The sequence below is a fragment of the Danio rerio genome, chromosome 3 (genome assembly GCF_049306965.1).
Source record: "Danio rerio strain Tuebingen ecotype United States chromosome 3, GRCz12tu, whole genome shotgun sequence".
NCBI classification, from domain to species: Eukaryota; Metazoa; Chordata; class Actinopteri; order Cypriniformes; family Danionidae; genus Danio; species Danio rerio.
Window position 1 is genome coordinate 11,438,762 of NC_133178.1, and position 23,739 is coordinate 11,462,500.

The window sequence follows — 23,739 nt, forward strand, 5'->3', positions numbered from 1 at the left end:
GCTTAGTCCCTTTATTAATCCGGGCTCGCCACAGCAGAATGAACCGTCAACTTATCCAGCAAGTTTTTACGCAGCAGATGCCCTTCCAGCTGCACTCCATCTCTGAGAAACATCCACACACACACACACACACACACACACACACACTACGGACAATTTAGCCTACCCAATTCACCTGTACCGCATGTCTTTGGACTGTGGGGGAAACCGTAGCACCCGGAGGAAACCCACGCGAAGGCAGGGAGAACATGCAAACTCCACACAGAAACGCCAACTGAGCCGAGGTTCGAACCAGTGACCTTCTTGCTGTGAGGCGACAGCACTACCTACTGCACCACTGCCTCACCCATAAAGTTATCAGCAATTTTCAAATTTTGCAGAAGATTCTTAAGTTTTTAAGGTATTACAATGCTCAGTTATAGCTCAGTTTACATCATACCCGTCAACCCTCCCGTTTTGCCCAGGATTCTCCCATATTTTACTGTTCTATCTTGCTATCATCCCATACAGGTATTTTCTCGTATTTCTCCCGTATTTTCAGTCTTTCTCTGAACAGCCGAGCCTCCCTAAACGCAACCCATACCGCCGAACCACCAGGGTTCGCCCCTTGCTCTTAAACGTGAGTCTGTTATGTGCTTCCGCTTTGTTTAGGAATGAAAACATGAAAACACTTTTAAATAAATATTAAAAACGGCGCGATTCCCGTTCCTTTTGATTACAGATGCCGTCGCCTATCTTATACAGTCCTCTAAACAGTCATATAATGGTGCATGACTGTCAGCTGACGTGCTCCATAGTGATAAACAGATGCTGTTTCCCAAATAGATTCTATACACGCGATTTGAAGCGGAGAGAAAGTCTGCAACACATCGCAATGTTGACAGGTATGGCTTACACTACCATACAGAATGTCCAGTTCTGCATGACATTAGCATTATTTAGCAATTAGCAATACTGCATACTTTTGCCATAAAGTTATTGACAATTTTCAAGTTATGTGTAAAGTTCTTGTTTTTAAGGTACTACATGCTCAGTTACAGCTCAGCTTACACTAGCATACAGAATGTTCAATTCTGCATATCATTAGCAATAATTAACATCAACAATATTGCATTCTCTTGCCATAAAGTTATTAGCATTTTTCAAGTTATGCGGTAGATTCTTATGTTTCTAGGATTTCTACATGCTCAATCATAGCTCAGCTTACACTAGCATACAGGATCTCCAATTCTGCACTTAGCATAATTAGCACTTAGCATTAACAATACTGCATACTCTTGCCATAAAGATATTAACGATGTTCGAATTACACGGTAGATTCGCACACTTTTAGGTAACTACATGCTTAGTTATAGCTCAGCTTACACTAGCATACTATACAGCATGTTCAATTCTGCACATCATTAGCAATAATTAGCATTAACAATACTGCATACTTTTGCCATAAAACTATTAATGATGTTCAAATTATGCGGTAGATTCTTACGTTTCTTGAGTTTCTTCATGCTCGGTCATAGCTCAGCTTTCACTACTAATCAGTCATAGGCAACAGTGGAAAAATTTGTCGAACAATTCCTGGGCAATCAGCCCAAAACAGTTACATGTTCCACTGTTAACGCCCCACTGCATCACACTAAACTCAAAATAACCACACGGCCTTACACAGGGGTCGAATCGTGGCTTTTGTTGTGCTAATTTTAAAGCTTAGGACTTTATTCGTCCACACTGTTTTGCTAAATGCTTGACAGTATATATTCAATGTTGTTTTGTGTAGGATTGGACCATTTCTGCATCTTGAGACTCTACATTTTTCCCCATTCCAAGTAACAACTCAATGTGAAAACATGTTGTGCGTGAATAGCATAGATGTTGTATATAAGAAGTGCTAACGTTTGGCACATTTTCAGTTACATTTTGAAGAGAATGTATGTATGCATACCCATTGATTGTTCAAAACAGGACTGTACATTTGCAAATGGTTGGATATGCATTCAAGTATGCACTTGTGTGTATTCTTCTGGCGTCAAACCAAATCAGTAAGTTCAACAAATGACTCACAGAGTGCAAATAAAAACTCAGTCTACCATGCGAGGGCAATTGGTTTAACATTATGGAACAAATGATGCAACACTTGGAAACTCCTGCAGAACCTATAGAGAAACTCCAAAGTTAAGGTAGGTGAGAGACAGTGAGACAGGCTGGTTTCTGTCACTCCGTCTATCCCGGTTGCTGGTTTATACCACTTTCTCTCTGTCCACTGCCCACCTCTCCCTCCTCTTGGACATTCTTGTGCTCGGTTATATTTACAGAGCCAAGTCTAAAACAGCCAGTGGCGTGCAAGAATGTTCTGCGACTGAGGATGAAGGCTGAGACAGACTCCGAGGGGCTTGAGAACCAGTCAGGGGGTTGGGTAAGGGGTTCAGGAAAGGGTCATAATAAGAAAAAAAGGACTCCCCACACCATCCTTTCCTGCTCCCGCCTCAATATTTCCATTCAAATTCAATCTATCATTGCCTCTGCATCTCGCTCTCAAGTCCAGCTCCACCAGGTCTGAACTTCACACATGCACTCGCCCACATACTCGAACAGGCTTTATAAAAAGACCTAAGTTTCTCAGGAGCCCCTTCCAAGCTCTATTTATAAGCTACTGTGCTTTACGCTGCAATGAAAGCCCTGCGAAATCCCAGCGCAGTGCACTAATGGTGTGACATCTGATCCAGCCCCGGCTCCAGCAACCCCAACCCCCTCTGACTCGCCCTGCGCTCTGTGAGGACTATTGTCCGGGGTTCGGATAATTGGCATTGGGATTTCCCTGCAAGAAAAGTTGATAAAGAAAGGGCGAGAGAAAGAACGGGCATCGGCAAAGGTGCATCATGGGTAATTAGCATGGGAACAATAGGAAACGGACATGTAGCCAGAGGACAGGCTGTTTTGTTGCACATCTGTCAGCGGGTAAATCTGACGACAAAACGCTGTGGCTGAAAAGCGAAACTGAGATGGCAGTCGGACGACTGGTGGGGCGACCCGAAGAGAAAGAGGGGTGTGGGGAGCAAGCGCTCTCATTGAGCGAGTGACAAAAAGAGGCCTGAACAGGAACAAGGGGTTCTGGGAGGAGGGAAAAGAAAAAAAAAACTTTTATCTCGTGACCTGCATGTCTAGAGTTACCGAAAGAGTACAGGCGAAATCTTTGCTGTAAGGCACACACACTGGCACTCAGACAATCACTAAGATAAGGAGAAAAAGGTGATCTAATCTGCACACTTCCTGTCACAGCCCTTTAAAAACGTCCCTAAACACTGTCAGAAAAGCGAAGAGTGAAAAGATGGAAAGAACACAGAATTGCAGATATGATAGCAATTACAGCCCACCACATTTGAGGAAAGGCAAACAAACAAAGAATGAAGGAGAGCAGATTGAGAGGAGGAAAAAAAAATCACATGAGTTTTTCGACTATATAGCATCATGCATTTTAACCTAAGGTCTAAAGTATACTTGATTTGCCAATGCAAGTACAGTAAAGTGAACAGGATGCAAATTTCAACACCAAAAGAGTACGTACATACTGCACATGCTTTATGTGCACTGCACAAATGATGCAAACCTGATTTCACCAAGTAGGACATGTTCCTGGATTAACATCTACAGTATGTTGATCCTGGAACAACATTCCAATCAGCCAATCAGAATTAAGGGATGTGTTTACCGTTTATGTTAAGTTTAGGCTTACGGTCAGGTTCATGCACTTCTATATGATTGTTATCCAACTGTTCTTCCCCTCTGATTTTGGGAGTAATTTACAGGTATGGTTGGGTTTAGGTGCAGGGATTACATTTTCGAACAAAAATGACAATCCAGGATCAACATATATGTTAATCCAGGATCACATCGTACTTGGAAAAATCATGATGTGCACACAAATTAGCAGTGTTGGGCAGTAGAGTTGCTACAAGTAGTGACGCTATTAGCTTAACTACATTTTTCAGTAGCGTTGCGGTAGCATCGCTACTTTCTCAATCAAATAGCTTTTCAGTAGTGAAGCTATTTTATTAGTTAAGTAGCGCAGTGGCATCCATACAAGCTCCATTTACTGATCGCAGATCAAAAAGTGACAGCACCAACATTGCCGGAGCTGTGTGGCCGGTGTCTAGCCAATGAAAGTAAATCTATATGATGGCGAGAGTGACGATTTCTTCTTCCTTTTTTACAGTGTTCGACAACATGAAACTTGCTTGATAGAAAGATGACTGAGGGAGAGGAAATATTTCTGAAGCAGGATTCCTCGTGACCATACCTCGAGAGGTACATGTTACTATGCAATAACTTATATACTTTAATATATATATATATTAAATGTGTAACACCTGGTTTTATTGGATTTTTTGTTTTAGCTGTTATATACTATAATGTGTTTCTGTTTAGTACAGCATATTATTTACAGTAAATAACTGAACTAAACTATTCTGCCTCGTATGTTTTATTGGCATTTATATTGACCACTAAGGTTTGATTGAGTTGGATTTAAGTTGCTTCAATTTAAAAATGAAAATTGAAAAAATAGCTGATGTTGCTAAGCTACTTTTGCCATGTAACTTACAATGTAACTACATTTCCCAGGGGCTAGCTTTTAGTGTAGTTACATTTTAAGTAGAGTAGCTAATAGCTTAGCTCACTACATTTTTCAAGTAGCTTGCCCAACACTGCAAATTAGGTAACCGCATTTTACACTACTTAATTTGTGTCAACACTGAACCAGCTCGCTATAAAAACATAAATGCCTGTGTTAATAAGTGCTTGTGAGTATATAGGTTTTGCCACTAGAGGGCGTGTATTAACAAACAAACAAAGGTGTATTTAGAACATCTGGACATCTCCTATTGACCATGATGCTGCATTTTTAGGTGTTTTTTTCTTGTGGTGGTATAATAAAACTATTTAGGCCCCGTTTACACTAATACATTTTAGTTTTAAAACGCATAAGTTTTGCTATGATTACGCTTTCCATCCACACTACCTCGAAGTTTCCGAACCCTGAAAATGGAGCATTTTTAAAATGTTGGAGAGGCTGTTTTCATTTTAAACCGCTGCTGCGCCATGTCAGTGTGGATGGGGGGAAATGAAGACATCTGAAAACAGATCTGATCTGAGCTTTTTCTCAATATTAAGTGCACAAAGTTCAGTCTTGCATACTTTCCTTCTAAGTTTAGGATTTGCAAGTTTGACACAGAAAACAAAATCCAAGAACATGTCATGTAAATTTTCAAAGGGAACAGTGTTATAACGTCATTCACATCACCCTGGCTATGCTGTTTCACTCTCTTAACAATGAAATTAAAACGTGATATAAGGAACTGCCTATTTTCATTTTGATATTAACTTAACAGACACTAAAAATTTTAAGGCGTCATGTAGCTCCATATTTATAGGAGTCATCTTCACTGTATGCATATATATATATATATATATATATATATATATATATATATATATATATATATATATATATATATATATATATATATATATATATATAAATAACACTACAGAGCCTATAACATAACTGCCTTTTTTATTTTCTTCAAAAAATATGAAACACACCCTGTCTCTTTTGCTGACTATCAATTTTAATAATCAATAATGGCCATTATAAAAGTATAACATACTATAAGTTTATAAAATATAGCAAATAAAGACAAGCAATAAGTTAAATGTGAAGAATCAGTGTACGTGTTTACATAAATTAATATATTAACTTATCTTTGCGCTCAGCATAAACACGTTACCTGAGAACAAAGTGAAACATTCAAAACACCAGAGTCGTTAGATAAAGACAAGATTAATTAAATATCACTGTTTAACATCTATAGTGAGGTTAGATCCAGTGGTTTATCCTTGATGAGCTGTCCGACCTGCGCTCCCCTGTCCACCTGGGGAGGTGTGCTCGAAGCACCCGCTGACTGCCTGGAATTCAGACCTCCGCATATGCTGCAGCAGAGTGTGTGTGGTCACGTGATGTGCGTTTTCAGTGGTATAGTGTGGATGGGGAGTTGTTCAGAAATGCTACTGTAGGTTAAACATCAGTGTGGAATTTAATAATAAATACATAAATAGACTTAACCATATTAAATAATGCAATAGAATTTTTTTACATTTTATAATGAACTAATTAGAACAAAAAACCTAATTACTTTTTTAACGCAATGGAGATCAATGCCAAATACACTAGTAAAGCTGCTAAGATGGGATGGTGGGCCAAATTAAAGGTTACCAAGAGCCAACTTCGGCCCACAAGCCCTAGTTTGGGCATCTCTGCTGTAAACAATAGTTTGCATACTTAAAATATTTAATTTGAGTGTATTACAATATATTTGAACATAAAGCTACTGTATGTTGTGCAGTCTTTGACAACTCCATCAGCTTTTCCATTCCAAAACAACAGGGTCAATTGAAATATTTTCGGTTTCTGTATTAATACCACGCTCATTCGATTTAGCACTATTTGCGTTTCCCCAGTGCTTGCGTCAGAGAAGGGGCCCGTATCCTCACTAACCTGGGCCATTTGAGCCTCTTAAACACCCAAAATCAACACTCGCAACACACCTCATGCTTCCAGTGCCAATATAAACCATGTATGATTTCCCTTCATACCGACCTCTAAAGGAGGACTCCAAATCCAGCTCATCCAAACACATAAACACTTGCCTTTTGAACCACATCACATGCTGTATTCTTACACTCGCTCGCAAACATTCCAGATCAGGAATATCCTCACTTAGTCTCTTCATTAGGAAAGAACAGCGGTGTACTGGATTTAGAAACTTTAGCAGCCAGATTAACCCGAGATGCAAATAAAATAAACAGCGCTCACACGATCTCAGCTGTCTATCTAGATATTTCTACTTCAATGAAACCACCGCCGCCTTGTTCATTGTTGATGCTGAGGAAAAGCTGGCGTTATTTTTGTCACAAAACAAAAATAAAGACTTATAATAAAGACAATAGTCTCTTCTCCTCAGTGTTGGTGTACGGCATGCGTTAGTTATATCAGTTCTAAAACTATGAACCATCAACCATAATTTTTCAAGACAATTTATTTTGGCTTTTCAAAGGTATGAAACCACATGAGGGAGAATAAATGAAAAGGTAATTTTCATTTTTGGGTAAACTATCCCTTTCTGGAGGCTTTATGTTTAATTATCCAGTAAATTGTTACAGTTCAGATCAATGTTTTGTGTCTAATTGTTTGGTTTTGTGACAAGTAACCATGTAATAAGAGGGATAATGTACAACCAGCTGGTGGTTATTGCAAATTGTCACACACTGTCTGGAATACCTGATTTTGATTAGTCAATGTGTATGTTATTCCAAGATAACAACCACTAAATAACACAGGATCATCCAGGAACTTCAAACCACCTGAATCGTCAGTAAATAGGCCTACATTCTCATCTATATACTTACATTCACATTAGTAGCAGTTGTTTTGGACTGTTTTAAAAGTTTTACATCTTGTGAATGAATAATAGCGTTTTTGACTGTTTGGCGCTATCTTGTGACTGAATCATGCACAGGTTAGTGTATACTCCATCAGCTGGTTTCATCTTGTGAATGAATAATAGCGTTTTTGACTGTTTGGCGCTATCTTGTGACTGAATCATGCACAGGTTAGTGTATACTCCATCAGCTGGTTTCATCTTGTGAATGAATAATAGCGTTTTTGACTGTTTGGCGCTATCTTGTGACTGAATAATGCACAGGTTAGTGTATACTCCATCAGCTGGTTTCGTTTCTGTCAGCTTTGTATTTTTCAATGTTTGGCGCTATCTTGTGACTGAATAATGCACAAGTTAGTGAATGCTCCATCAGCTGTGCGTTTAATTAAAGACTACTGCAGCTCAGAACAATATTTTGTGTCTAAGTTTTATGTTTTGTGCCGACTAGCTGAGTAAAAAGTGGGATAAAATGCATCAAAGATGGCTGTTTTTGCAGAATAAAGCCTTTTGGTTGTGTACAACAGCACTCCGGTTAGCATCAGGTTGCCAATAAGCTTGTCAGGCTTTATTCTGTGATAACAACCTCCTGGATGTACGTTATCCTGAACATAAAGCCCTTAAACCTTATACAACAGTGCTCCACTGGTTGCTGATTGTCATTGTCATTTATAACAACCAGCTGGATGTACATTATCCCTTACTTAACACCTCTGCACCAATCAAATCCTTCAGATTCAACTGAAACCTCTATTGAAGTGCTTTGGTTGGAGCTACAAATCTACTGGTCCTCCAGGACTTGATACCCCTTTGCTTTAGTCCAACTGAAATGATGCCAGTCAAATATCAGTATGTCCTCGTCAGCTATGTGTTGTGCTCACAGATGTTTAAATGTGGCCTTTTTCTCACACTGAAGCTCTGACGTGAGTCTCCTCAGTGTAAAATGAGGTTTATTCCCTCCCCCGGTTCTCCACCGCAGCACCTGTTGTTGTAGTACTGTGTGATGATGTTTGCATGTGTGTGTGTGTGTGAGAGAGAGAGAGTGTTAGTAAAGCTAATAGATACAAACTGCTGCACAGCAGTTCTGGGAAAACCATTAGCACTGTACACCAGGACTATAGCAAGATAGAGAGAGAGGAGGTGAAATGAGGTGAAACAGACTGTACAGAACGAATATGTAATGAACAGGGCGAAAACTAATATACAATATGGAATATGTCTGAAATATTTTAAACGTTTTAGTTAAAAGAGCTAAAATAACTTTTATTTACAGGATTATGTGCATAGGCATGGGTTGTACACATGCTGATAATGTTCACTTCTTTACTTATTTGACCTAAAGCAGCAACATTGGTGTTAAATTTTTCTGCTGATTTGGCATTGGTTGCTGAAACACAATCTGAGCCAACAGATCTGGAGATTTGAGTCTCAGCACAGGCAGACAGGAGCTGTACTAGCATGACAGGATCGGCTGTTGAGTGAAAAGACTTGCCTTAAAGCTACTTTAAGTAGTGAAGAGAACCCTGAGGAATATGCTGTGCTGGTAATAATAATAATAAAGAAAGAGCAGCCATCAACTCCATCTACACTTTACGTAACAGCTCAATCACTGCTGTGGAAAAGAGAGAGGGATGGGCTAATGCCAGAGAACTTATAGGAAAGATAAAACGAATTGCAAGAGAGAAGATCAGGCTGTACGTGTGAAGGTAGAGAAAGAAAAATACAGATAGACAGACAGAAGGATGGGCAGGCAGACACACAGACAGGCAAAAGGATGGACATGAAGATAAACGGACAGACAGATGGACAATAAGACAGTCAGACAGATGGGCGGACGAATGGATAGACGGTCGGCTATATTGACCTTATTCTAAAATGCGGAAGTGCGCCTGTTTTCGCGATTGTCTTAGAACTTCCGATTCAGTCGCCTAAGGGAGAAATGACTAGGAATAATAAATGGCAGAAAATGGTCAAACTACTTGCTCTACAAACAAAAGTTTGCATGACTAAGTAGAGACCAAGTAGAATAATATAATAAAAAATATCAAATAGCAACATCAAGCAGTGTAACGAGCAGTTTTTAACGTCAAAAAAATTAATGGAAGTGAATGAGACCGGAAGTCTCGAGCCAAAAAGATTCAAATGGCAGCGCCCGCTCGTCTGCGGAAAATAAGGGTAATAGGCAGGCAAACAAGACAGATGAATGGAAAGATGAACAATCAGACAAACGAAGTCGGACAGACTGACAGAAAAGCAGACAGAAATGAACAAATGGATTGACAAACGGTCAGTCAGACAGACGGACAGATGAATGGACAGACAAAAGGATGGACAGGCAGGTGGACTGTCAGACAGACAGACGAACAAACGGACAGACAGAAGAATGGACAGGTAGACAAATAGACGGACAGATGAATGGACAGACAGAAGGATAGACAGGCAGGTGGACAGTCAGACAGACAGACGAACAAACGGACAGACAGAAGAATGGACAGGTAAACAAATAGACAGACAAACAGACAGACGAATGGACAGACAGAAGGATAGACAGGCAGGCAGACAAGCAGACAGACAGATGAACAAATGGACAAACAGAAGCATGGACAGGTAGACGGACAGATGAAAAGACAGACCAACAGACGAATGGACAGGTAGAGGAACAGACGTATGGACGAACTTACAGTCAGACAGCAAATGAAAAGACAGGCAGGCAATAAGACAGTCGGATGGATTGACGAATGGTCAGATGAATTAACAGACAGAAGGGCTGACAAGTAGAGGAATAGATGGATGGATGAGCGGACATTTAGACTGACAAATGGACGGACAGATGGTTGGACAGGCAGACGAAAAAACAGACAAATGGATGGACGAATGGACAGATTAAAGGACAAAGGAGTATGGACAGATAGACAGACGGATGGAGAAATGGACAGATGAATGGACAGAGACAAGGATGGACAGGAGGATGGACAGCCAGGCAGACAGAAGGATGGACAGGTAGCTGAACAGACAGATGGATGGATGAATGGACAGTTAGACAGACAAATAGACGGATCATTGGACAAACAGACATGGGCAGTGAGACAGACAGGCAGACAAACAGACAGATAGATGGATGCAGGGATGAATGAACAGACGGAAAGATAGACGAATGGACGAACGGACAGACAGAAGGATGAACAGGCAGACAGATAGACAAATGGATGGAGAAACGGACAGATGAATAGACAGAGAGAAGGATGGACAGGCAGACGGACAGACAGAAGGATGGGCAGGTAGACAAACAGACAGATGGATGGGCGAACGAACAAGACAGATAGACAGACAAATAGCTCAACAGACAAACAGACATACAGGCAGTGAGACAGACAGACAGATGGAAGGACAGACGAATGAACAGAGAGAAAGTTGAACAGGCACAGACAGAAAGACAGATGGATGCATGTATGGAGAGTTAGACAGATGGACAGACAAATAGACAGATCATTGGACAAACAGACATACGGGCAGTGAGACAGACAGACAAATAGATAGATGGATGGACAGATGAATGAACAGACAGACAGACAGATAGATAGATGGCTGGAGAAACGGACAGATTAATAGACAGAGAAGGATGGACAGGCAGACAGATGGATGGATGATTGGGTGAACGGACAATCAGACAGATAGACAGACAAATAGCTCAACAGAAAAACAGACATACAGCTAGTGAGACAGACAGACAGATAGATGGACGAACAGACGAATGAACAGAGAAGGTTGAACAGGCAGACGGATTGACAAAGACAGACGGATGCATGAACAGACAGTCAGACAGATGTGCAGACAATTAGACAGATCGATAAACAAACAGATATACGGACAGTCAGACAGACAGGTGAACAAAGAGACAGACAAACAAACAGACAGACAGATTGACAGACAAATAGACAGATGGATGGACAGACAGACGGAAAGATGAATGGATGAACAGACATAAGAACACTGAGACAGACAGGTGGACAAACAGACAGACAGACTCATAGACAGATTAACAGACATACGGACAGTCAGACAGGTGGGCAGACAGACAAATGAACAGACAGATTGAGAGACAAATAAACAGATGGACGGACAGACAGACAGACAGACAGACAGACAGACAAACATTGGGATGACAGACAGCCAGATTTATGGAAAGGAAGACAAATCGAGAGAGAGACAGACAGACAGACAGACAGACAGACAGACAGACAGACAGGCGGACAAACTCCAGTAAGTGTTGCTAGTCTCATTATCTGGTGTTATGTCCCACACCCAGCAGTGTCTACTTTGAAACCAGCTTATCTCTGCAATGAACCAAAGTACAGCAGAAATGTGGCCAAGCGCGCACACACACACACACACACACACACACACACCCTGTGCAGCAAGGCCTATTTACAGTCTGTCTTTTTTATATCACGGCTCTGAACAGCAGTAGCTTGTGCAGACCTGCTCCTTTTTCAGGATGAGAAGGAAAAAGTGAGAGAAGGGTAAATACATACTCTTAAGAGCACTTGCTCAAATATATATACCACCACAGCTGGAAAGAAACACACATCATATATTCTCAGCCCATCCTTGTGATCTACACTGGAAAAAAAATCCATACAAGACTAACATCTGTATTCATTTTATGCGGAAAAATTGAAAACCCCTATACAAGTCAACTGAATGACCATTCAGAAGATGGCGGAAGATGGACAAATGAATAAAAAATAAAACAAACTTGCCTTCCGTGGTTTCTTTACACCTATTTAAAACTACATACTGTAAATATCAACACACCATCCCAGCAGACACACAACACCGTAAGATGTTAATGTTAGGTTAGATTTAGGTCGCCAGTGTCTAAGGATTTTTCGATGTCCAATAATGACGTGAAATGATGTTGATATTTTGGTGATTTTAGGTAGTGTTGGAAAGTGACCAAAATCCAACGTCGAGCCAACATCTTAAACCAACGCCATATTGAAATATAAATGCTGATATTTATTCGTCAGGTATGGCAACCAAAATCCGTCATCTGCTAGACGTCATATTTGATCACGTCTACACAACGTCAAGCTGATCATTAGATGATGATATTTGGTTGATTTTAAGTTGTGTTGGAAAGTGGCCAAAATCCAACATCTTAAACTAACGTCATATTGACACCAAATACTGATATTTATTCGTCAGGTTCGTCAGATAAAATCCGTCATCTGATAGACGTCATATTGGTCACGTCCACACAACGTCAAGCTGTAACATCATTAGATGTTGATATTTGGTTGATTTTAGGTTGTGTTGGAAAGTAACCCAAATGCGGTTGTTGCAAGATCAGATATGGATGTGACTAAAAGTTAACGAGAACAATTTATATTATTTAATTAATTTCCCATTAGTTGTATTTTATTAACATCTACCCCTACCCCGACTCTAAACCCAACTGTCACAGTACTGTAAAAATATTAATCATAATATTAATCAAAATGCTGCTGTATTGATGTGCATGTCACACTTCCGACCGGCTGCATATCCGATCTAGACTTTACCACAAAATTCAACGTTCGACAAAGTCAATCTGACGTCATGTTAATATCTTGTGCCTGCTGGGATCATTTAAAAGGTCTGGTAGGATATTTTAAGGTTTATATGAAATATTACAGTCTAAAATAACATTTTTCAGTTTATGATTTAAAATATATATTATTACTCTTTTAACATCAGATTTCAGTGTCACATGATCAAGAAGCATTTTAATCATCAATGTTGAGAACATCTTTCTGATCATACACTGTAAAAAAATCATTGCTGCCTTAATTTTTTTTGTTAAAACCAATTAACCGTTTTAGTCATCTCGACTTGTAGCAATCAAACTGACTAAAATATCAAGTTAAACGTTGCAAAACTTTTAAAAAAAAGTAGTTCAAACCTGATTAACTTTTTTAAATAAGTTAAAGTAACATACAAAAATTTGTAGTCATGACCTTTTATGTTACATCCTTTTATACAGTGTAGGCATTTTTCCCTAAATGGTATTAAAAGGGGTGTGGTTGTGGAGGGGGTTTGGCTTTAGAGTGGGTGTGGCTCTGATATTGATCACAGAGGATGATATTTTTCTTCATTTGTCCCGTATTTTAGATGACAGGAGCTTGACTAATGTGTGTTTAACAGCACATATTAAATCTGGGGTTTATGATAAAACATCAGCATATTCTTCCCCACATATAGTTGAAGTCAGAATTATTAGCCCCCCTGTATATTTTTTCGGCAATTTCTGTTTAATGGAAAGCAGATTTTTTTTCAACACATTTCTAAGCATAATAGTTTTAATAACTCATTTCTAATAACCGATTTATTTTATATTTGCCATGATGACAGTAAATAATATTTGACTAGATATTTTTCAAGACACTTCTATACAGCTTAAAGAGAAATTTAAAGGCTTTTAACTAGATTAATTAGGCAAGTAAGGGAAAGTAGGCAAGATAACGATGGTTTGATGGACAATCAAAAACAAATATTACTTAAGGGGGCTAATAATATTGTCCTTAAAATGGTTTAAAACTGCTTTTATTGTAGCCGAAAGACAACAAATAAGACTTTCCCCAAAAGAAAATATATTATAGGAAATACCGTAAAAAATTCCTTGCTCTGTTAAAAAAAAAAAAAAAAAAAAAACAGAAGGACAAATAATTTTGACTTTAACTGTATATATAAGTGATTTTACAAAATGCTCTGCTTTTACTGTACCTTGACAGTGCGGTGCTGTTTTTTGGAGGGGTGGCAGCGCATGTTTCCGGTGTTGCAGCAGCCGGTGCAGCGCTTCACCTCCACACACGGAGGCCAGATGAGGAAGTTTGCAGCAGTGGGATCCACTTGACTGCGGGGGATCTCGTAGATCACCGTCCGGGTCTTGCACATGGCCGGCACCGCCTCCTCTACTAGATTCAACAAATAGGTAAATGAATAAGTTAGACTTTCATCAATTCAAAGAGTATTCAAAATATAGCTTTTTTATAATTAGCACATGCATATTAGCATGAAACAACACAAATTAAAAATCACATGGTATGTGTCCCTAAACAATAAATAAACAATAATAATAATAAAAATCACGTAATAAAATGTAAAATAATGATAAAACAGTCGATAACAGGTGGTTGACGTGTTGACACATAAGACAGAGTTGCTCACGGTGACTCGAGTTCGATTTCATTGCTCGAGGCCCTTTGCTGATCCTTCCCCTATCTCTGCTCCCCATACTTTCCTGTCTGTAAAATCCCTACTGTCCTAAACCAAATAAAGGTAAAACCCCCTAAAAATATTATGAATTTAAAAAATGATAATAATTATAAAATATATTTTAATAATAATAAAAATCAAATATCTTGGCACAGGAAACTAAATAAATCAATAAAATTCACATGCAAGGTGAAAGTACTGAGAACTAAAAACAAACTAAAGAATTGAGCTAAAATAAAACTAAATTAGACGATAAATAATATCAAATGAATAAAATAAACTATAGCACATTAAACTAAACAAAAGCTAGGACCACAACATGACAACACAAACAAAATAATTTTGAAAAATGACCATTTAAAATTAAATACCAAAACACCAGATTTCAAGAGTCCACACTTAGCACCTGGCCCATGAACATTTCCTGCTAGTTATCAAACTGTTTCATAACTGTATCAAGAGGCAATTCAATCATAACTTAACGTTAAAAGAGCTATCATAACATTATTCATCAATATGTGGCCCTTTTTGCATTCCAGGAAGTTCTAGAAATTTAAAATAGGAAACACGTTGGGAACATTGTTTTTGTTTACATCCCTCAAAATGGTCTATACAGCGTAAAAAGAGGTGTGACAAAGGAGTTTTTCACTGGCCTGCGGCAGAGCTGCACACCCACGTATTCACACACACACACACACACACACACACACACACACACACACACACACACACACACACACACACACACACACACACACAAACACACACAAACACACACACACACACACACACACACTCCAGATGAGGTAGGTCTCAAGACCTCCCTTTGGTAAAGGAGGAAGGGGGGGAATTCTTCCACAAAAATAAAATATATTTATAAAATGTGAGCCTGGACCACAAAGTTGCATTTATATATATTTATAGCTTTTGCCCAAAAAAATTGTATGGGTATATATATATATATATATATATATATATATATATATATATATATATATATATATATATATATATATATATATATATATATATATATATATAGTATTAGCGTACTATATAGGATTTTGGAAGCCTTGGTGTGCCTTCAGAAACAGGGTTGGAAACACTGGTATATATCCCCTTATATATCCCCCAAATGCCGATTAAATAAGATTTCTACTGATGTATGACTGAGTTACAACTAGTAAAATTAAGAATCTAAGGGTTAAAAACCATTCTAAATACTGTTAAAATCACCTTTTATTTATTTTATGAATTATTTGTATTCATTTTATTAATTATTTTGAATAAAGTAAATTAGTAATCAAAATGCTAATATTGATCAATGAAATCAATGCAAATTGCTAACTAGAATTGGAGATTTGGTATATTTACAATAGGAAATTTACAATAAGATGTCCATGGAACATGTTCTTCGCCTAATATTATTATATTCTATATTTACTTAATATCCTATTGTAAATATACCAAATCTCCAATTCTGGTTTGCAATCTGCGCCCAAAATCCTATATAGTACGCTAAAATCAGTATGCGAGCCGGAAAGTATGTACGAATTTATAGAATTCTAAACACAGTATGTCAGAAGTTCGTGGATGACCTACTACTTCCGGCCAGTTTCTGAAGTGCACACCCGATGGACCCTACGCTATCCCATAATGCACAATGAGAGAATTTATGAATAGGAGTGAATCGATGACGTGGGTAGGTCAGGTGATCGTGACAAAATGTCGGATTGAGTTCCATTAATACTACTGACATTCATACTGTACAGAATGTACATTTCTAACGGCCTATCAGTAAACTCAAACTCAAATGCAGTACCTACTGAATAGTAGTAGTAGATTTCGAACGCAGCCCAACAACTACACATTTTCAAACTCTAATCAAACACACCTGAATCAAATCATTATAAGAAACTCCAAAACCTGAAACGAATGGTTCAGATAAAGGAGACCTATGAAAGATATACTGTTGGTGTGCCAACAGGGTTGGGAAACACTGATATAGTACATAGCAATTTCCAAAGACTATCACTTATGACTGATTTTGTGGTCCAAGGTCACAAATATATGCTGCATTAATATGATAATCATTACATTCCATGCCATTACCAGTGGTTTGACATGAATCTACAGTATTAATTAGCAAGTAATCGCACATTAAAAACCAAATCGCTCAAACCGACCACCATTTTTCAGTTTATTTCAGACAGCCATACACCTAAAACATTTGCCACTGTGCTTTTTTTCTGTAACTGATGCCATCCTGTTAAACAAACAGCCCCTTAAACCTGCATGAGTGGCAAATATTAAAGAGGGTTTTTAATATCTCTGAGCCTCTGTATTTACTGAGCCCGAAATAAGACAGACCGCATCGCTTCCATCTCCTCCTCCAGCCTCTTTCAGAGCAACAGTAGTAAAATAATGGCACACGGTTTACTCTGAGGCCTGATGGGATGATGAGGGGTCTGAAACTCCACACACGCACACACAGAAAGGAAAGGATGTCAGATCTGTGTGTGCCAGTCTGAACTCTGCTCAGTTCAACGAGCTGCGACATGAACTCCGAATGTCTGGAATTTCCTGGCTCGGATGCGTTTGTGACCTCAGCAAGTCCCGCCAATCAAAATACTCTCACGTACAGTCTAATAAAGAGATGCCCGCTGATCACTGCGCTGCTTTCATGGAGAAACACTGGCGTTCCCTGCTTTAATGTGCTCAGAGGTGGAACTGCCATTTATGTAATTAAAAAAACCCGAACACTTTATTAAAGGGATAGTTCACGCAAAAATGAAAATGGACTCAACATTTACTTGTGGTTCCAAACGTTTTTCTGTTTCTTTCTCATGTTGAACACAAAAGACGGTATTTTGGAGAACGTTTGGAGAACCTGTAACCATTGACTTTCATAGTAGTGAAAGCAAATACAGTGGAAGTTTCCACCATTCTTCAAAATATCTTCTTTTGTGTTCAACTGTAGAAAGAAACTAATAAAAGTGCAGCGAGTAAATGATGACAGAATTTTCATTTTTGCATAAACTATACTTTTAAGAGAGTTTTGAGTATCTAATCTGTTTAATTGATTCAATTAAGTGGAACATTTTGGAATAAGTTGTTTAAATGCACCATTGGATGATTTAATAAATATGTATAATCTTTGAATTGCAATAGATGGGTTACTGATCAATCATTGCATTTTAGTTGATTTCCACAACAAATTAAATGACAAAACAGGATTTTATATACCTAGAAAGCATAATAATTGCATGCAAAGTGTCAATGTTTCATGCATCTTGTGTAAAAAATATAGTGTCAAAATATATGTATTATTCAATTTGCAGGACAGTTCCAAAAATTTAGGTATTGCAATTTTTTTATTATGTTTTATTGTTTGAGTTATTACACATTTTCATTAATTACTCACTGGCAGGGCCAGATTGGCTGATGGGGTATATGCCGAAGCATGCTAATAGGACTTTTAATTTTCCAGTAACCTGGGTTAAGCGCTTCCGGCGAACTGTATGCCAATGCAAAATCCGGTGCGTTTAAGGTCTGTTTTCTTTAAAAATCAGCGATCTCCACTGGCTGAGTGATATCCGATTTAAAGTCGGTCTCAGATTGTACAAGAAGCACTGCATTAAATTATATTTCCCCTGCCATATCTTTATAATATGAGCATTTATTTTACCTCAGTATATTCAATGGAGCTTCTGCGTTAGCCTAGATCTCTCTCTTTTGTGTGTTGTGGTGCTGTATTTATACCATAGTAATTGTAGTGTATTCAATTTATTTCATGTTTATTTCTATAGAGCTTTTACAATGTAGATTGCGTCAAAGCAGCCTAACATAGAAGTTCTAGTAAATTAAAACTGTGTCAGTCCAGTAAGATGAGCGTTATTTCCTGCCTGATCTCTTGTGTATAACTCCAGCCCGTTTCTGACTCTGCTTCGCCTTCTGCCTGCCCACAACCAAAGCCTGATACACGGATTCTCGCTACCTGCCTTTGACCCATGCCTGGTAAATCACTCTGTGCCTGTTTGCCGCCAGCCTTGAGACCTTTACTGCTACTATTGATGTGTGTTTGCACCTTTGTGCATATTGTTTGTTAAAGTGAGAGTGTGATTGATAAATACTGCATAATGGATCCCTCCGTGTCAGTCTCCTCGTTACAATATTTATGTTACATGAGTATGTTTTTGTCAGTAACGAAAAACACATTGTTTGTGTCAGAATTTTTTTCTTTAATGCCAAAAATAATTAGTATATTAAATAAAAATCATGTTTCATAAAAAATATATTGTACATTCCCACTGTAAATATATATAAAAATAAGTATATTAAAACTCTAGTTTGATTAGTAAGGTGCTAAATAAATGCAGCCCAAAAAATCCGACTCCAAAATCCTGAATTTGTTGCCCATGTTCTGTTTATAGCCTGGTTGTTGCTATGTGAATGATTATTATTATGTTGCACGAATGCAAGATACCCTAAAGTGACACATTATATAACAGCAATAGTAAATCTATTATCAATGAAGTGCCATAAATGAAGAATCCTCCAGCCGAGCCAGAACAGTGAAACTGTTTACGATTGCCAAGCAACATCAGAATTCATCACACATGACCCTGGATCACAAAACCAGTCATACGCGAGTGCTCATTTTTGGAAGCTGAGATTTATGTATAACTTATTTGAAAGCTGGATAAATAGTATTTCCACGGATGTATAGTTTGTTGGGTTAGGACAATATTTGGCCTAAGATACAACTTTTAAAATATCTGGAATCTGAGAGGTCCAAAAATATATATAATCTAATAAAGAATATATAAATAATGAGAAAATCATCATTAAAGTTGCACAAAATTAAGTTCTTAGGAATTTATATTACTAATAAAAATTGATTTGATATTTTTTCAACAGGAGATTTATGAAATATCCTCATGGAACATGAGTTTTACTTAATATTCTTATGATTTTCGAAATAAAAAAAAAATCAAACATTTTGTAGGTTGTAATTTTTTGTGCAATATTTTACTTGAATTTAATTATATTATCTTTCAGTTTGTAAATATGTTTGGTGACTAAAATATTATTTTAATAAATATATCTGTTTAATAAATCTGTTTTGTTTAAATGCACCAAAATACATGACCTATATTCACAAAAAATGGAGAAAAATATTTATTTTCAAAATGGGGTGTAGTCAGTTATGCTGAGCACTGCATGTTAAATGCAAAAATACAACTGAGTTTTATTAGTTATTTTTAATAAAAAAAAATTGTGGGGGAGATGTGGTGGCGTAGTGAGTAGCACAATCACCTCACAGCAAGAAAGTCTCTGATTTGAGCCTCGGCTGGCTGGAATTTCTGTGTGTAGTTTGCATGTTCCCCCCGTGTTCGTGTGGGTTTCCTCTGGGTGCTCCGGTTTCCTCCACATATCCAAAGACATGTACTAAAGGTTAATTGGGCAAGCTAAATTGGCCGTATGCATGTGATTGAGTGTGTATGTATGGGTGTTTTCCAGTGAGGGTGTTTTCCTGTGTTGAGTTTGCATGTTCTCCCCATGTTGGCGTGGGTTTCCTCCTGGTGTTCTGGTTTCCCCCACAGTCCCCCACAGATATGCGCTATAGGTGAATTGAATTAAATAAATTGTCCGTAGTTTATGTGTGTGTGTGTGTGTGTGTGTGTGTGTGTGTGTGTGTGTGATTGTGTGCATGGGTGTTTTCCAGTACTGGGTTGTGGCTGGAAGGGCATCCGCTGTGTAAAACATACGCTGGAATAGTTGGTAGTTTAGTCCGCTGTGGCAACCCCTCATTAATAAAGGGACTAAGCCAAAGGAAAATGAATGAACGAATGAATATTTGTGACTTTTCGTTTGAATGCGCAAGTATACTTTACCAAGAAATTCATATCAATAATGGTTTTCGTAAGTTTCATTAAAATTGACTTCAGTTAAACTCATGCAATGGGATTTTTTAAGTCGTACACCAGATTAACATGTGACACTGTCCAAATTCAGTCATTTAGTGCTGTGATGAACAGCAATGCTGATACACCAATTTAGGTATTCATAAAAAGCTCTCTAAAAGTTGAAATAATAAACAATTATTCATAGTATTTTGAAGTGCCCACGATAACGATATTACGCAAATCACTATCACAATATATATCAAATTATTGAATACATTCATTATTCGATCAGTTTTCTTCAGGTTAGTCCTTGTTTTATCAGGGGTCACCACAGCGGAATGAATGGCCAACTATTCCGGCATTTGTTTTACACAGTGATGCCCCCCCCTAGCCTCAACCCATTACTGGGAAACTATTGAAATATAGTTGAATTCACAATTGAGCTGAAGTTTCTTTTATAAATATTTTCTAAATGATGTTTAACAGATCAAGAGCATTTTCGCAATATTTTCAACAATACTTATCCTTCTGGGGAAAGTCTTAGTTGTTTTATTTTGACCAAAATAAAAGCAGTAGTTTTCAATAAAAATAAAAAAAAACATTAAGGTCAATATTATTAAGCAATATTGTTTAGATTGTCTACAGACAGAAAAACAAGACTGGTAAACAATAACTTGTCTAGTTACCCTAATTAACCGGGTCCCCCGGTTTCCTCCCACCATCCAAAAACATGCAACTTAAGTTGATTGACTAATCCAAATCGGCACCATAGACATGCTCCTAGTAAGTAGTTATCTCTTAAGAGCAATCACTATCTGTTCATTAGCTACTACAGCAGGGGAGTTCTCGAGATCTACCTGAGCTCAAACTCTCCTTGCAAACGGGAGGAAGCCCCGGGCTCTAGGATCTTATGAGCTCAGGGCTCTCTCCCGGGACAGCATGCCAAACAAGCTTTAACATCAATCATGAGCTAAGTGTGAACTCTTGAAACAGGAATCGAGGAAAACATGAAAGAGTTCACATTTAACAGAAGAACTCATAACTCTTATAAAGTACAAACGAAGTCCGATTTTGTGGTCCAGGATAACAAATCACCAGACAAAAGGGCTAATTTCTGAAATAAACAGCATGTTATTAAGAGTGCTTATTTTGATATCGTCTTACCAACGCTCCTCTTCCGCCGATGGGACAGCTGTCGGCTCTTCAGATCGGAGGCGAAGCTCTTGTATGAATGCTGGCTCTTCTGATGGTGCTTCTGCTTGACCTCCTCAATCACCTCATTTCCAGGACCTCCAGAGAAACACAGGTTACCCGACATTACTTTCATGTTACTCAGCGGAAAAAAAAAAAAGACAAATCACTTTCCCCCCATTTTATGAATCCACAATGCGTCTATTGAAAAGTCTTCAGAGATGCCCTGCAGCCTCCAGAGGCGAAATGGCACTGGCGTGAGTGGCACCAAAGCATGAAATAATTTCCTTCTTCAGAAACTCTTTTCCCTCAAACAATGGCTGCTTTATGCACAGGCTTAATTGGAAATTCATCACGATGGATTTCTGGAGGAACTATGTCATGCTGGGGCCGAAACGCGCTTGCCAAGTTTATTATAAAGTCTAACGTTGACGTGTCTAAAGAACAAACGTGAACTCTTAACAACCTCAGTGAGTTTTCTTTTTTTTTTTTTTTTTGCTGCTGCTGGTTATGAATGAGTGAGAAAACCATTTGAGAGTGTTTGAAGAAGAGGCGGGACTGCCTGACGCATGAATACCACATCAGTTCGGTTATTATTAAGTGCCGTTTAAACAACTGGTGTTGAAGGTATTCTAAAAAGTGGAGGGAATTAATATTGAGACGTAATCGAGGATAAAGAGAGCGCTGACTGATATATATACACTGTAAAAAAATGATTCATGACAACAAATGCTACTTTAAATGTTACTTTAAACTTAATTTAATAAGTTATTCAGGGTAAATCAAGCTAAATTTTTTAGCCATACAAAGTTTAAAGCAACGGCGACCAACCCTGTTCCTGTGGATCTACCTTCCTGCAGATTTCAGTTGCAACCCACAAACACACCTGCCTGTAATTATCAAGTGCTGCTCAGGGCCTAATTAATCAGTTCAGGTGTGTTTAATCAGAGTTGGAGCTGAACTCTGCAGGAAGGTAGATCCACAGGAACAGGGTTGAGCACCACTGCTTTAACCTGATATTTTTAGTTGGTTTGACTGATTTAATTTGAGATGAGTAGAAAAGTCAATTTGATGTTATATTTTGATGTTAAATATATGTTATTTGATTGATAATTTAACTAAAAGTATTTTTACAGTGTAGCTGAGGACAAAATTATTAAACCTTCAGAGAAATTTGAGTTATCCCTGCTGAAAAATCCCGCTTAAACCAGCCTAGGCTGGTTGGCTGGTTTTAGCTGGTCGACCAGGCTGATTTTAGAGGGGTTTTGGCCACTTCCAGGCTGGTTTCCAGCCATTTCCAGCCTTGTTTTAGCTGGTCAGGCTGGGAGATAACCAGCTAAAACCAGCTTGACCAGCCTAGCCAAGCTGGAAGTCCAGCCAAAACCAGCTATATCCAGCTTAAACCAGGCTGGTCAAGCTGGTTTTAGCTGGATTTGGCTAGTCATTTTCCAGCCTGACCAGCTAAGACCAGGCTGGAAATGGCTGGAAACCAGCCTGGAAATGGCCAAAACCCCCTCTAAAACCAGCCTGGTCAACCAGCTAAAACCAGCCAACCAGCCTAGGTTGGTTTAAGCTGGATTTTTCGTCAGGGATTTCTCTAATATTTTCGAAGTTCTGTTTAACAGAGATACTTTTTCCAACACGTTTTTAAACATAGTGGTTTTAATAACTCATTTATTTTGTCTTTGCTATAATGACAGTACTGAGCATGGGATGATAACCGTTTTGGATTGGATAACCACGGTTTGGAAAAGTTAAGGTTTTAGAACCGTCAGAAGTTTCTGCTATACCACTTCTAAGGTATGTGTACGATTTTTTATGTACTTTTTTTTTTTTTTTTTAGGACAGCAGTATCTTCAGCAGAAAAAAAAATCCAAAGATGCCGTATTAAATTG

At 38.3% G+C, this 23,739-nt stretch overlaps 2 protein-coding genes across 4 annotated transcripts in view; both read right to left on the reverse strand.

Moving 5' to 3' along the window:
- Positions 1 to 23,739, reverse strand: part of LOC141381148 (uncharacterized) — a 587,543-nt gene that overhangs the window by 248,551 nt on the left and 315,253 nt on the right. The gene's annotated exons all lie outside the window — the stretch shown is intronic.
- The window catches only part of pdgfab (platelet-derived growth factor alpha polypeptide b), a 45,674-nt gene that overhangs the window by 6,412 nt on the left and 15,523 nt on the right, over positions 1 to 23,739 (reverse strand). For all 3 annotated transcript variants that reach the window (XM_073943598.1, XM_005163736.6, NM_001076757.1), the window contains 2 exon segments: positions 21,818 to 21,943; positions 14,253 to 14,443 (listed from right to left, as the gene is read on the reverse strand). In XM_073943598.1, the coding sequence (XP_073799699.1) occupies positions 14,253 to 14,423 (171 nt within the window). In that variant the 5' untranslated portion in view covers positions 14,424 to 14,443; positions 21,818 to 21,943.